At 46.4% G+C, this 14,251-nt stretch overlaps 1 protein-coding gene across 1 annotated transcript in view; it reads left to right on the forward strand.

The window, feature by feature from the left end:
• The window catches only part of LOC142774865 (uncharacterized), a 38,972-nt gene extending 25,688 nt beyond the window's left edge, over positions 1-13,284 (forward strand). Inside the window, exons 10-22 of the mRNA XM_075876009.1 lie at positions 508-729; positions 1,496-1,608; positions 3,232-3,436; positions 5,057-5,155; positions 5,730-5,807; positions 6,887-6,990; positions 7,857-7,915; positions 7,988-8,039; positions 8,252-8,319; positions 9,448-9,578; positions 11,009-11,059; positions 11,932-12,033; positions 13,207-13,284. Coding sequence (XP_075732124.1) covers positions 508-729; positions 1,496-1,608; positions 3,232-3,436; positions 5,057-5,155; positions 5,730-5,807; positions 6,887-6,990; positions 7,857-7,915; positions 7,988-8,039; positions 8,252-8,319; positions 9,448-9,578; positions 11,009-11,059; positions 11,932-12,033; positions 13,207-13,284 — 1,362 coding nt within the window. The remainder of the gene's footprint in view (positions 1-507; positions 730-1,495; positions 1,609-3,231; positions 3,437-5,056; positions 5,156-5,729; positions 5,808-6,886; positions 6,991-7,856; positions 7,916-7,987; positions 8,040-8,251; positions 8,320-9,447; positions 9,579-11,008; positions 11,060-11,931; positions 12,034-13,206) is intronic.
• Positions 13,285-14,251: the final 967 nt, after the last annotated feature.

The raw sequence follows: 14,251 nt of genomic DNA on the forward strand, positions 1-14,251 counted from the left end.
GAGGGTGCTGCTTCCGCAAAATAAATAAATGGATGCAAGACAGAATTAGGTCGTGATAGAAAATAAACAAACACAACGACGACGACAACAACAACAAGAAAAACAATAACAACAAGAATAAATGAGATTTTATGTCTCGAAACCCCGATAAAACGGACACACCGTAAGGGAGAGCTGTGGATATTTGGACTGCGTGTAGTTATTTAACGCGCACCTAAATCTAGGGACACGGCCCTCTTGGCATTTTGCCTTCACTGAAACGAAGTCGCCGTGGACGGGATTCGATACCGCGACCTTCAGGCGAGCAGCAGTCAGCACTGTAGAAAGGAAAAAGGGTAGAAAGGAAGATAGCATTGCTGATTGAGCTCGCATCCGAGGACAGATGCGATAAGCTCGAAGTGTATTCGTGCCGTGGACACGTTTCATCGAAGATGAATCATCAGTTTTTTTTATCTTGATTTTTTTCGTCGAAACCCACTTCTTGCATCTCCCGCCATTCTATTTCAGATCGGTCATCCAGAACTGCTGTTGCCTCCCCGTGCGGGCAACCGGTCTGTGAGGTGGTACTACGGCGCGGTGATGCACGCCCTGTCCCCGTTCCGCGAGCGCCTTCTTGTACCGGTGTTCGCCGTCGAAGTGTCCGCCTTCGAGAGCCGCCTGGCCAACATGCTGCGCGCCCAGCCCAAGATGGCCGTCCAGAAGCTCGCCGACCATCCAGAACTGACTCAGGCGAGTCTCAATGTCCCGTTTAAAAGCCCCCCTTTTAGGCTATGTATTGGACGAGTGGACGGCCACGGTTACCGGGCTCTTTCGAGCGCTGTAACATTCGTCTTCTCCGCAAGCTCCGATTGGTTCCCGCTGCAATTCTGCTTGGACGCTGAATAATGGCGTTGAGTCCATGTGTACTGTTATACATTAATAAAGAAATGTCGCGGTAAAGAGAGCAGGCAAAGGAAAGGCAGGAACGTTTATCAGGTTGGACCTGGTTGACTACTTTACAGCTGGCAAAGAACAGCGGGGCTGAAAAACCCAACGTAAGCTTTCGTCCCAGTCAATGTTATTGATGCCCGTTCGTATTTCATTAGTGCCTCCGGGATTGCCCTACATTTGGCTGAGCGACGATGCCGTGAGATTACGTCATCTGTGACGTCAGGGTATGGGACGTCGTGAATTGTGGGACGCTGTGGCGTCACTGGCCGGTGTCATCACCTGATGCTATTTCGCATCGCTTGTGCTGACGCTGCCAATATGTAAGGCGTTATGCGTGCGCAAAACAAAGCCTTCACTGTGCAATCACATGCGATCGCACAAGTTACCAGTCCAGAAAGATAAAGTATGCCCTACCCCGCCCCAAGTTTTTTTTTGTTCAATATGATGACTACATCATTCCCGCTTTGGACAGCTTTAACAGGTTAAACACCTTCGACGATTTGCCATCGATAAACATGTAAGTTAATCGCATTTTAAGACCCGCCAACTTGTTTCCCCCCCGCAGTTTCTGAACATTGCCCTCGAGAACATCACGCACGTAACCACGTCCACCGAGTTCCTTGTCAAAGACGTCGATTTTCTCGATGACCTCCTGGCTACCACCAAGGAGACGGCTCCGTAAGTCGCTCTACTCGGGCCTCGGCATTCCGCTTGAGCAATGTTAACGATTCCTTGTTCAGGCCGAGGCTTTTTTTTTTCTACTCTGCCTGGCTTCGCTGTCACGAAAACCAGCCTATATGTATCAGTGGATAAGAGATGTAATGGTACCGTAAGTATCGTTGCGGTGCAGTTCCGATCCCGTGACTCACACCTATAGTCGAGAGTGATACGAGCTAGCAACACGTCCTGGCTGTTGCCGTCAGAAGTATGCACAAGGAATCGGGCAGCATTGATGTAAGCGCCTCCTTGTACCTCGGCAACCACGTCGATCTCAGCAAGCATGCGCATGGTTATCCATGTGCAATAAGCTGGACGCATTTCATTCTCTCTGTACTGCACATGCTTTACACGTCACAAATTGTCACACACTTTGTTGCGAGGCCCCGCCAGTCGAGCCGTGCGGGTTGCACGTGTAGTGTTTGAGTCTAACTGACGTACTCATGCGGCCACAGTAGATTACCTCAACAAGGTTCGTGTGTAGTGACAGCGTTGATACACGAAGTGAGGCCGGCAGTCAACTCATTTAGAGGCGATCTCACGTAACTATACAAAACACGGGTGTGAAAGAAACACGGTCGCTCCAGGTACACTTTTCGCACCGTTTTTTTCATGTTGGGAGCGCAGCCCGTAGAAGCTCCCTCCTGCTGTGGGGGCACAATCCGCGCGCTGATCGTTGCCGCGCTAGTGCGGCAACCATAAGCGCCCCCTTCCCTCCCCTGGCCTCACTTTCGCCGCCTACGCGAGACTCGCGACACGATGACCGCGCTTTTCGCTGGTTCAACGTCAACTGCCGAAGCAGTCACTCAATTTTTGGGGGCGGACGCATCGCCCTTGAGGTGATGTTCCCCGAACACAGGCGTACCCTCTTGCGCTGCAGGTGTATACGTAAGACGTGGAGGCGCCGTTGCCGCATAGTTAGTAGCTAAAAGTCTTTTCCCAGTATAAAGGCGCCCTCCCTTCGACGAAGGGGCGCACAGTTGAGAATTCGTGAAGTTTGTGGCACAAATATTGCCTATTTGTCGTGTTTCCGTGATGCGACGTCACGCACACTGATGACCAGCTGAAGAAACTGCTCTAGTATTTTGACAGTCACATGACCTTTGCCCCGGCGCGATGGTCTAGTGGCTGCGGACCCGCAGGTCGTGGGATCAAATCCCGGCTGCGGCGGCTGCATTTCCGATGGAGGCGAAAATTCTGTAGGCCCGTGCGCTCTGATCTGGGTGCACGTTATAAAGAACCCCAGGTGGTCGAAATTTCCGGAGCCCTCCACTACGGCGTCTCTCATAATCATATGGTGGTTATGGGACGTTGAACCCAACATATCCATCAATAAAATCAACCAGTCACATGACCTTTGCGATTATCGCGCCATTTTATGCCGTTAGACCTAAGAGCAACGGATGTCGCTATCCGAAGTTGCATATCTGTTGTTTGTACCATCGGGCTGCCGCGCAAGATGCATCACCAGGCATCGTGATCGCCTTTGTACCCCAGCGTCGCTGTATTACAGTTCATCAACGAGACCCTTAAGTACTCGACTAGCCAGTAATGGAGAACCGTCGACGCGACCGTATGTCGCAGGCACATCGTGCTCAACTACCTCGGCTTCCGGGAGGTGGTGGCGGCGTCGCCTTTCCTGCCGTCCAAGCTGCAAGCGCTCAGCGCGCTCGGAAGGTCTCCCGCCCTGCGCAAGGAGATCTGTCTGGGCGTGATCGCCGAATCGCTCCCCGTCATGTCACTCTACGCCGGATTCAACGCCTTCAAGCAGGGACTGCGCGACTTTAAGGTCCGTTCCGCGCGATGCCTTGCCTTTGTAAACCTCTGCAATATTTTACCATTATTTTTACCTGCGCTAATGTTGTTTTATTTTTTACCCTCCATCCAGGGGCGAAAGGCAGAGTTTTTCTTTTTGGGGGGAGGGGAGGAACATCATTGATATCGGGGGGAGGGGGAACTCCCTTGAAATAACCTTTTTTCTCTCTCTGTGCTATGGCGAAAAAAAAAGAAAAGAAACCGCCAGGCCTGTGCGGAACGCGCAGCACAGTCAAAGCTATAGCTGGAAGAGCGGCCCTTCAGAGTCTTTTTTATAGAGTATTTGGATAACTCCTAAGAGCGCACTTGCAGAGTGCCCACTAAGCCATAAATCGATTTCGTGTAGTAGGCAGGCATTTGTTGTGCCATCCTTCTTCGGATAAGCGTGCCACTAGCTACGCGTTTACAAGAAAATTTTAGCAATTTTTTATATACTGCGGCTGAAGACCATGACATTTTTGCGCGAAGCTTTAGTAATGGGTTAGGGCATTCGATAAGCCACTCGTTACGCAAATTGCATTGTGTGACGCCTGCTTGTTCCTTCTGCTGTTCTAGAACACTTCATTACTCCTATATTACCGCGATTACTTTCCCGACAGTAAGCATGCGTAAGTCCTGTTTGCTGCAGTTTCGAGCTCCGGCGTGGCGCTGTAGTAGAATACTGGGCTCGCACGCAGGAGACCCGTATTCGGTTGCTATTCTCGTAGAGTTTCCCAATATACGCTATAGAGGGAACTCTGGCGCTAGTGTCAATGGGAGTTGCAACGCACGGCGCTTCAGCGAGCATGGGAATGATGGGTAGTACGCACAGTTGTCTAATCTTCGTACTTCTGGCCTGCTTCTGGCTCCGTGTGTGTTCGTGTGGCTTGGAGCTGTTTTTTCACGAAACAAAAAAATCGGCAAATGTTCAGTGGTTGCGCTTCACCACCTTATTCTTTTAGGCTTACCTTTCCAAATCGGGTCTCGAAGTTCAAAAAGGTTGAATCTTTCTTTCACAACAAAACCGAAACACAGCAATAAACAAAGCTGCAAGTACGATTCGCCGCCCGCAAGTGCGAAGACTATAGGAAAATGTGTGTACTACATATCATTCCCATGGTCGCTGAACGATCGCAGTGACAGAGTCCCCTCTAGTTAATTTTAGGAAACTGTATGGCTATTGTGTCCTTGGTAGTTTCTTTTATCTACTGAGGTTTTTATTTTCATTTCGCGCGATAATGGTTACGGACGTCGGCAACGGCGGCGGACAGCTATAGCGCACGTGTCCCTTGCTGTTATAACAGCTTTTGCTGTGAAATTCCGGGAGGGGGGAAGGGAGAACATGGATTCGGTATACCACCCCATGGCTACGCCCCGTTTCTGTCGCGCTTTCGCGCTGTTAATTTAATCGAAAGTAAGTGTTTCAATTGGGTGATATCATGCCGCACCTAGTACTTGTCGAGTAAACAGTAAGTATACAGGGGGAGCAAAAAGTTAAATGTCTGCTGCTCTTTCTTTTCCATGTCTTAGTTTGTTGTTGGCACTAAATTATAAGATGTCAACCGACCCACCCTATATACGGTCTCACTGTATGCTCTATCACATCTTCGATCAGGCTGCAAACGTCACCGGAGCCACGAAAGCCGCCGTGTCCTCCTTAGTGAAGAAGATAGACTGGATGGACGGTGCGACCAAGGCCAGGGTGTCGAAGAAGGTAAGAAAAAGAAGCGTAGTTATTTGCCGGAAACAAATTTTTAACCCTTTCAGGCTCAGCGATTCCAATCGAAATCGTATAAATTTTGTAGGCAAGGTAACACCTGACAAATATAAAGCGTTGCGCTTCCTCAGCAGCTCATGCTTGACATCTTCTCTACATAAAGTGCATACCTCGTCGACATAACAATGCGAGGTCACGTGTTAACGAATACATTACAGAAGTGGATTCTCGCCGGGGCAGCTTCTTTCACCGTGTAAAAATAGGGCACTTGTTCTAATTCTGTGGCGAAAATTCGAATGTTAACTTTTGGGCATTGTCTTATCCCATCTGAGAAACTTAATAAAATATCATCAATTAAGTAAAAATAATATAGCAAGAAACGATTCTCTGGGGTTAGTCAATGTTGATTAGAAAGTGTGAGCAAAGATTTTTTTTGTTTAACTGCTATGATAGCGTGCGTCTCAGTCTAAAAACTAGTTGCTTACATTGGAAATAACGTGGGTCATAAAGGGTTAAAGACATCAGCAGTGCTCTCTGTTTCTTTCCTTTTTTTAAAACTTCTGCATTCCAGGTGATGAGTAGCCACGTGAGGACTTTCCATCCCGGCTGGATAGGCGACAAGTTCAAGGTTTTTGCCCAACACGAAAACGTGAGTGCACTGTTTGCTATAAGTTTGCTGCTACAGTGAAACACTCGTTCATTGAACATTGCTTCGACGGGCTTTTATCTAGCTACAGGAGCGTAGGCGGGTAATTTTCTGTTTGTGGAGTGGGGAGAGGGGTAAGGGGAGGCCACCTTTTTGATCTATAGTGGGGTCCGGCGAGGCAGATATGTGGCCGTGTGTGATTTTGTGTTCAGTATGCTATAGCACAGAAAGAAAATTCGGGCGGAGTGGGGAGGGGTACTTTGGCGTACCTCGCCATGAGGTTCCGGTTTTTATCCATGAAACTGCGGAAGCATTAGTTTTTTTTTTGTATGCACCGTCCGTTACCAGCTACGTTGGGAAGCGGTGGTAGCGAATTGGACAGCAGTGGAAATCAACCCGTCGAACGAGAATCGCAAATGATAAAAAAAAAAATGAAGAAGCGAGCGGTGAATTAAGAACAATTAAGGACTAAGCAAGTGGTGTACGCGAATAATGCGAACGTAAATATGATATGCAGCGCAAAACACGTGTAAGTTGTGTGTGATCGTGTCGGCCGATGTGTTTCTATAGAGTGCCATTCGCATTGATCCATGATCGGGATTTGAGGTACATGTGTACGAAGCTCCATCTCTGGCAACGACGACGGTGGCGTGCCGTAAGTGAAAAAGAACATATCTGACAAAAAAAAAAAAATCTATTAATCAAGAACGACTCCCGTTTACAAGGAGCAGAGAGCGACGGGATCATTCTGGTAAAATTAGTGTCGTGCTACAAGCCGCATGGCTTCCCACACTGCTTAATATTTTACAGAGATGCCCCTCGTGTTTCCAATGGGTGGTGCTCCAATTGTCCTGGGAAGCCATATGCTCTGTAGTGCGATACTCCAATTTTACCACAATGCTCCAGTGGTTCTCTGCTGCAATTAACCGGAAGTTGTTTTTTGATAACTAGCTGCTTTCGTTAGGTATGATTGTTTCGCCTACTTCTTATTCACTAATGACGGTGCGCCGTTTCGGTCGCCGGTAGATGGCGCCACGTACGTATGTCCTCAAGTCTTGGTCGTTATTTTATCTCTTGATCAGGTTCCGATGGTGACCGAGAACGAGGGTCTCCGTTCGTACGCGACCATTCGGAAGGCGCTGTTCGAGAACACGCTCAAAACGGAGGCAGCCCACATGGACGAAAGGCAAGGACAGGACACGATGGTTATGACGATCGTTAGTCGCAAATGCCACATGTTGGCCACTATTTGGGCCGAATGTCAAAGAACGGGGTGGAGCTGGCGCTGGTTGGAACTACGATGTGAACAGAATATTAAAAAATGCAAAGAGAGAGTGTCTATTAATATTATGGACATATTACATTCTAAAGACCTCCATACGACAATGGTTATGTCAAATGAAAAGAATATCATTTTTATGCAGTTACGTTAGGTTTCTACGTCTAATTGGGATCAGCTTTCACCGGCTGTTAGGCTAATTTTGCAACAACATTGATTTCCCGTGATATTCGAACAGTTCAGTTATAGACGGGAGGAAAAAAAAATGCCAGTAACGTATGTCCACTATGTTTTCCTTGACTTCATTATTTTTTTGTTAGTTTCGTATTATCGACGTTTACGATCCTCGACTTAGTGATGTGTTCAGCGATTGCCTTCGGCTATTGTCTAATTGTCCCCATTTTCTTAAACATTACCCTTGTAATTTGCTCTCGGAGCGGTGAAATTTGTGTTCTGTAAAAGAGACGTCGTGTTTACAAGAACGACATGAGAAGTTTATAAGAATGGCATGAGAAGTTCGCATCGCGAACTGTCAAGTGCGAATTTCAGGGGTGGTGGGCAGTTTACGGAGGTAACGTAAATGTGTTCAGCTAACGTGTTTCGCCGTTTCTCTGTTCCTATCGTCTTTATCAACTTTACCGCTTATCACAGCTACCGTTAGCTGCGGCAAGAGGCAGCTCTGTACGAGATAGCACCGGTTTAGGATAGATGCAAACCAGCGTAATTCCATCGCTATGCCGACGGATTACAAACGTTTATTCTCGGCGTCGCAGGTGGCTGGGTACAATCCTCGATCCGGAGTGTTCCTTTGACGCACAAGGAACAAGCATCTGTGAGTTCACGCGTCGACGTTTTGGTTACCCATTTAGGCGAAGATTTATTTATTTACGATTTTTTTTTGCAGATGCTCCGGTGTCCTTCTGGAACGTCTCTCATCCCTCACACGACAACTTCCTGTGCGTGTTATTATTATTATTATTATTATTATTATTATTATTATTATTATTATTATTATTATTATTATTATTATTATTATTATTATTATTATTATTATTATTATTATTATTATTATTGGCCTTGCGTCGTTTACGATAACTAGTTTCTTTGTCTACGATATTTGTCGAGTGTAACTAAAGTTCTTCTTGCCCTGTCTTTTTTTTTTTTGTAGCATGATGCACATACCGGACACCCTGCCCAAGCTCTCTCGTTGCCTGGTGTCTCAGATTCTGCGGGAAGGTACGTGTCTAATTCTGTTAAAGCGTTCGTCAGACGTAAATTTTCAAAGTCAGTTTTATCTCTCATACAAGTCCCCTGAATACAGCGATGCCTCTTGGCAATTTCGATTGATTGACATGATTGATATGCGAAGCTTAACGTCCCGAAATCACCATATGATTATGAGAGACGCCGTATAGGGGAGGAGCTCAGAAATTTCGACCACCTGTAGTTCTTTGACGCGCACCCAAATCTGAGCACGCGGGCCTACAGCATTTTCGCCTCCATCGAAACCTGTGGCTGAGCAGCCGAGTGCCTTAGCCAGTAAACCACCGCGGCGGGGCTCTTAGCAGTTGTGAAGCTCGGTAAATGCTGATAGAATACTTTATTGTAACATTAAAAGTAGGTTTTCTCATACCGCACTTGTTGACATCGACACTATTGTGACGTCACGCTACAGTTTCGATTACGGGGACTTCACTCAACAGTGCGGCTAGTTGTGATGACGTCAGGTACCGAAACATTCAATAAGGCCGCTTGGGCGTCACCAACAGACCCACAAAGCGGAGTGGCCACGCAAATGTCCGTAGACCGAGCCTGTGTTCAGCTGGTCCCACATTGTCGTAACGTCAGGATACAATGGGAACCGAAAGTGTGTTTTGCGAATATATAATATTGTATTTCAGTTTGAGATCATTCAACCACGTGACAAGTACACGAAAATACACTGTATACGTGGTTTGGTGCGAAGGGAAAAAAAGCTGCATTTCACACAGCTTGACTGGCCCCTTCACCCAGAAAAAAATGTAAACTACAAATTTACAAATTTAATATTAGGGGTGCACTCATGCCTACTAATACGCTTTATAGGCTCTTGAAAAACTGGCTTTTCATTTGGCGCAAAAAAAAAAAAATGACTGAACTTGTTCTCCTATCAGTACACCTTTAAAGGCTGAATTCGCTTAGAGTGAATATTCCTTTGAGAATTGCATTATCGCGAAGTGAAACTTCAAGGCCTTGATTCTTTTGTTTGTCTTTAGTCTATTTTGCGTCCATGGGCGTTCGGTAACTTTTGACCTTGTTACGCTATTTTAGCCTCTTTTCATTATAGCTTTGTTGCACCACTTTTACTCTCTCCGAAATCGACAGGAGCCGGTGATCACGTCAGTCCTTACTCACAGGCCACCTGGTCTGACGTCACCAAGAAGCACTTCAAGGACACGCGCCAGTGTTTCACCAAGCAGCTGTCCGAGACCGCCAGCCAGAACGCTTCAGAGGCGGTATTGTCTTACGATCCTCTAATCCGGCCAAAGCTACACTATTCTAGCCTTAACCCGACCAAGATGTACCAAGTCTATTCTGACCGGATCGCGCGAACTAATTCCAACTAACGTACTGGCGACAAAACGTGACGTATAATGCGTTCATATTAGAGAGTTTTAGTATTGCGTACGCTGCGTACGTGGCGGCGTTGCGTACGTAAGGACGCCACGTTCTGCGTAGTGCGCATGCGCAGACCACAACGCGCACGTATCGCGTTACGTACGCAGCTGCTACGTACGCACGCATGAGATGCGTGCGTGCGTACGTATGAGGTGATCGCGCCGCTCTCGAACAAGTTCGCGACAGCGCGAGGCTTCGTTTTGCAAAATGGCGGCATCGAAGGCAAGCACCGCTGCACCGACCGGCTCTGTGGTTTAAAATATGGCCATAATCTGGCTATAACACTTGCATTGGCTCACATTGGCTGTCAACAACACGTGCTTCTATTTTGATCTACCAGATGGCGCAACACGCTACACGCTCGTTGCGTACCGGGTACTACGGCGTACTAAAAGCCGATTAGTAGCAAACGACGCCACGTAACGCAAGGCGCTTGCGTGATGCGTACGTAGCACCGTTCCGCAGTACTAAAACTCTCTATAATATGATATCGATTCAACAATGAAATGTGGCGGCGTGATGAAAAGGAGCTCGCTTAAGAGTCTCGCTGTCTTATACCATAAGTGGCTAATCTGCGACATTTCCACTATTGGCATCAACTATATAGGCAAACGGCGCGTTTAAATACGCATGTGACCGACGCACCTTCAGAGCCCCATTCGTGTAGCCGGCCGGCGCCGAATTTTTCGCGTACGAAACCGCCACCGGTATTTGTAACTTGTACCAAGCTCTGCTCGAATGTCTTTTATTGGATGGCCGAATGGGCCATGCATTCTTTTCCTGCTGAAAAGATTTAAATCACCCAATTTAGAGTTGCTCAGTGTTTCGCGAGGAGGATCGAACATCCTATACAACGTAAAAAAAACTTTATTGATGGTGAATCACCCCAAACGTCCTGCTAATTCTGCTAGTATAAATGCGCTGTTTCTATAGGTGTAGAAGTGGTCGACTATCTCGTGCGATAGCGACTCTATTGAGCATCAAGTGAAGAGGGATGAATTCACACAACTGATACCAGTTCGTTATACTTATTTACGCTGGTCGTCCAACCATCCTTTCCCTACCTATTCCCAAACTGCGGACGAGGGTCACCCTTTTCTATGAAATAAGGGTTCAGTTCACTCTTCGCATCACAATTGCGTGGTGCGAGGAAAAAAAAATAAATTTTTCAAAACTGCTCTGGTGCGATCAAAACAGCGCCATGTCTTATAGGTTGCGACGAGTTTAGAAGCTAGAACTATTGTTGCTATGTTTTCCTTTCACGCAGGAAGTACTTTCAGTGGTCGCAGACTCCGCTGCCATCAGCCCGAGCTTCAAGGTATGTCAATCTTACACCAATCTCCCGGTATTTTTGGGCTAATTATACCTCTTGCAAAACCTTTTGGAGCTAACATTGTTCTCCCCACATTGTCTCACTTGAGGTTTTATATCTTAAGTCAAAGGGAAACGCAAAGATTAAGTTCGAGTTTTTTGTTTTATTCTTTTTCACTCGTTAATTCCTTTTCGGGCTTTATTATGTCATTGAGTCTTTTTTGCTCATTGGCGCATTTTCATGGTAATACTCATTGCCTGTTGGTGAGGGGTCGCGCTTCTAGTCAAGCCCAATGAAGGCTGTTTGACCATGGTCCTCAGCATTATGAATGTTGGAAATAAAGTATCAAAGTTTAAATCTAAAATAACGTTGCCGGTGACTCTTCGTTTCCGTACTCTTTCAGTCCTGTACGTGCTTTGCAATCTGCCACGACCTTGATTCATTTTGACTAATATCATGCGCTGAAGTTCCTCGCAGTAGCGAATTTCTGCAGCCAGTCACGACGCTGTCTGTATTTCTGTATGCAAGCACGCTTCAGTACTCACGCACATATATCGATTTTCTTCGCTGGGGTTTTAAGAATAGGCTGTTAGGCGAGTTTATGTCACTGCTTTTTTATTTTTTATTTATTTAACAATACTGTCAATCCCGTCAGGGATTTTTACAGATGTGGGTTGGAAAGTGCCTACAAAAATTCTATATTCACATACTTATACAATTGTATGGGTACAAAAAATGGTATATAATGTTAACAATTATGGACCTACTTTATTAATGAGGCACATGTCTCAGTCACATGTGCACCCACTGAAAATATGTCACGATACCAGATGTGCACGCAAGCACGTTTCACAGCGCCCCCTCTTATTTCGCGACAGATCTACAAGCAGTTTGTGAGCCAGAAGAACATCGACCGCAAGAGCTTCGTGAAGGTCTTCAACATCGACGTGGACCAGTTTTTCTTCGTGTCTTACGCGTCGGTGAGTGACGTCACGGCGTGTCAACGGCGGACGCGCATATGTGAGGATTGATTGATATGTGGGGTTTAACGTCCCAAAACCACCATACGATTATGAGAGACGCCGTAGTGGAAGGTTGCGAAAATTTCCACCACCTGGGGTTCTTTAACGTGCGCCCAAATCTGAGCACGCGGGCCTAGCATATGTGAGGAGCAGTTGCTATATAAGGGTGAGAGAAGAGAAATGGGGTGCATCAGGCTGTGGCCTCCGAGATTACAGTAGTGACAAGGCGCTTCGAGCGTGATCTCGGAGGCAACGAGTAAACATGCACCACTTTTCTCTCTCCTTACCTTTCCACGTCACTGTACTCATTCTAGAAGTTGGCGTCAATAGATCGACGCGCTGTTCTTTTGTTTTACTCGACTGCCGTATGCATGTGCCGAACATAACGTGATACGTGGAAGTATGTGCGAGTGTGTGTCGGGAAGAGGTGAACTGCGGGAGGGAGGGTTCCTAGAATGTCAGGTCAGGAATCCCGTCAAGCTGCTTTTTAGCAGCTTTTAATTCCTGTCCCTGCATCTTTTTCACTTTTTAATTTGATTTACATTTAGTTTTGTGTTGACCATTGCCATTGTATGAAAACGTTGAATCACTGTACTTTAACATGATTGCTGAAAAAGATTGCTAAACAAACTGAAACTGAAATGTGAGTTCGACTTTGTAAAGTTCACTAAAACAACAATGTCAGTTTCACGTGTTTTGATATGCAGCAGACCGAACAACCGCATTCGCTGTTGGAAGATAGTGAAAGAGGAAAGAAAATGTTTAGCGACGGGCTGACATTACACATATTATGAAGTGATATAACTCTAGTACAATGACTCTCTATTCTGTTGCGAATCTTGCACAATTACGATAGCACGTAGCAGTTAGCGTACTATAGTCAGAACATTCGTAAGCTTGCATTTCGAATCTGTTGTCCATGGGAAACACGTTTCGTCCTATCTATGGAAGTCTTTCAACTGGTTGTATCAATTCAGTTGGTTATCTGAGGTGTATCATTGTCTGTGTCACAGAAAAAAAAACTTTGGTTTCGATGAAAACAGAGTTTTATTGGCAAATAGTTTCAATCGTAACAGGCACTATATTTGGTATCTTTATATATTTATATATGGCCTTTTGTTTTTGCTTCAGAGTTACTGCGGGAGCTCTCCAGCCGTGAAGCCTTCCCAGCACAGCGTGGTCACCAACCGGGACAGGCATGTGATTTAATATCGTTTCGCTGTCTACGCATTTTTTCCCTTAATGCAAATGTCACTCGCGCGCGCCTAAACGAACCGCGCTGAAAAAAAAAATCTTGTAGAGACTGGTCCCGCAGTCTGATATATGTGTATTTTAAATACTTTTATTTGTGACGTGGTTAGCGACCATGATTTATCAAAAGGGCCCTGCAACATTTTTTAGCATGTTTTGAAAAACACTTTCCAATCGGTAGTCGCTGCTCATGAGAACACGTGAGCCAAACATTTGTAGCGCACCACGCGGCTTACAATTTAAAACTCGCAAAGTCAGATAGAAATCGTTCCCTCTTCTCTCTACCAATGACCACGGCGTACGCCCAATTTCACGGGAGGATTGGCTGCTTTGAGCATCGAGAGCTGCTTAGTGACGGCGGCCGCCTCGAGATGCCGCCACTTGCCCACGCTCGCGATGGCACTGAAAGCCGCGCGTTCGAAGAAAGTGAATGCTCAAGGTCGTGACGTGGGAGTGACGTTAACTTCTTTCCTCCGTGCCACCCGTCCCTGTTTAGCTTCCAGCGCGTTCATGGGGAGGATGGAAAAGAGTACAACAATAGCGCGTGTGACAAATCGCTATAAATTCGCTCGTACTTGACGGATACTGACAAAATCAACCTAGCGCCGGCAATGAACTCCTTAATGAAGGCGCTCTGTGGTTACTTGGAAAAGCATTGCGGGACCCCTTTAAGGCGAAAGCCTTGCATGTCTCAGTGTATGGCCATGTTGCTTTTATAATTCTCGGCTTGTCAAAGTGTATACCACAATGTAAACAAAAGACATCCGTTGCTGTGTTCTCCAATACGGGGGCTAAGGACTTCCTAAAGACATCTTTGAATGGCTCTTCTCGTTGTATCCTGTGACGTGTGCTGTTATAAACAAAGCAAAAAAAAAATCAATCCACAATGAACCGCACTGCGGTGTTTAGCCGTGAACCCGACTGG

The sequence above is a fragment of the Rhipicephalus microplus genome, chromosome 10, assembly GCF_043290135.1.
Source record: "Rhipicephalus microplus isolate Deutch F79 chromosome 10, USDA_Rmic, whole genome shotgun sequence".
NCBI lineage: Eukaryota > Metazoa > Arthropoda > Arachnida > Ixodida > Ixodidae > Rhipicephalus > Rhipicephalus microplus.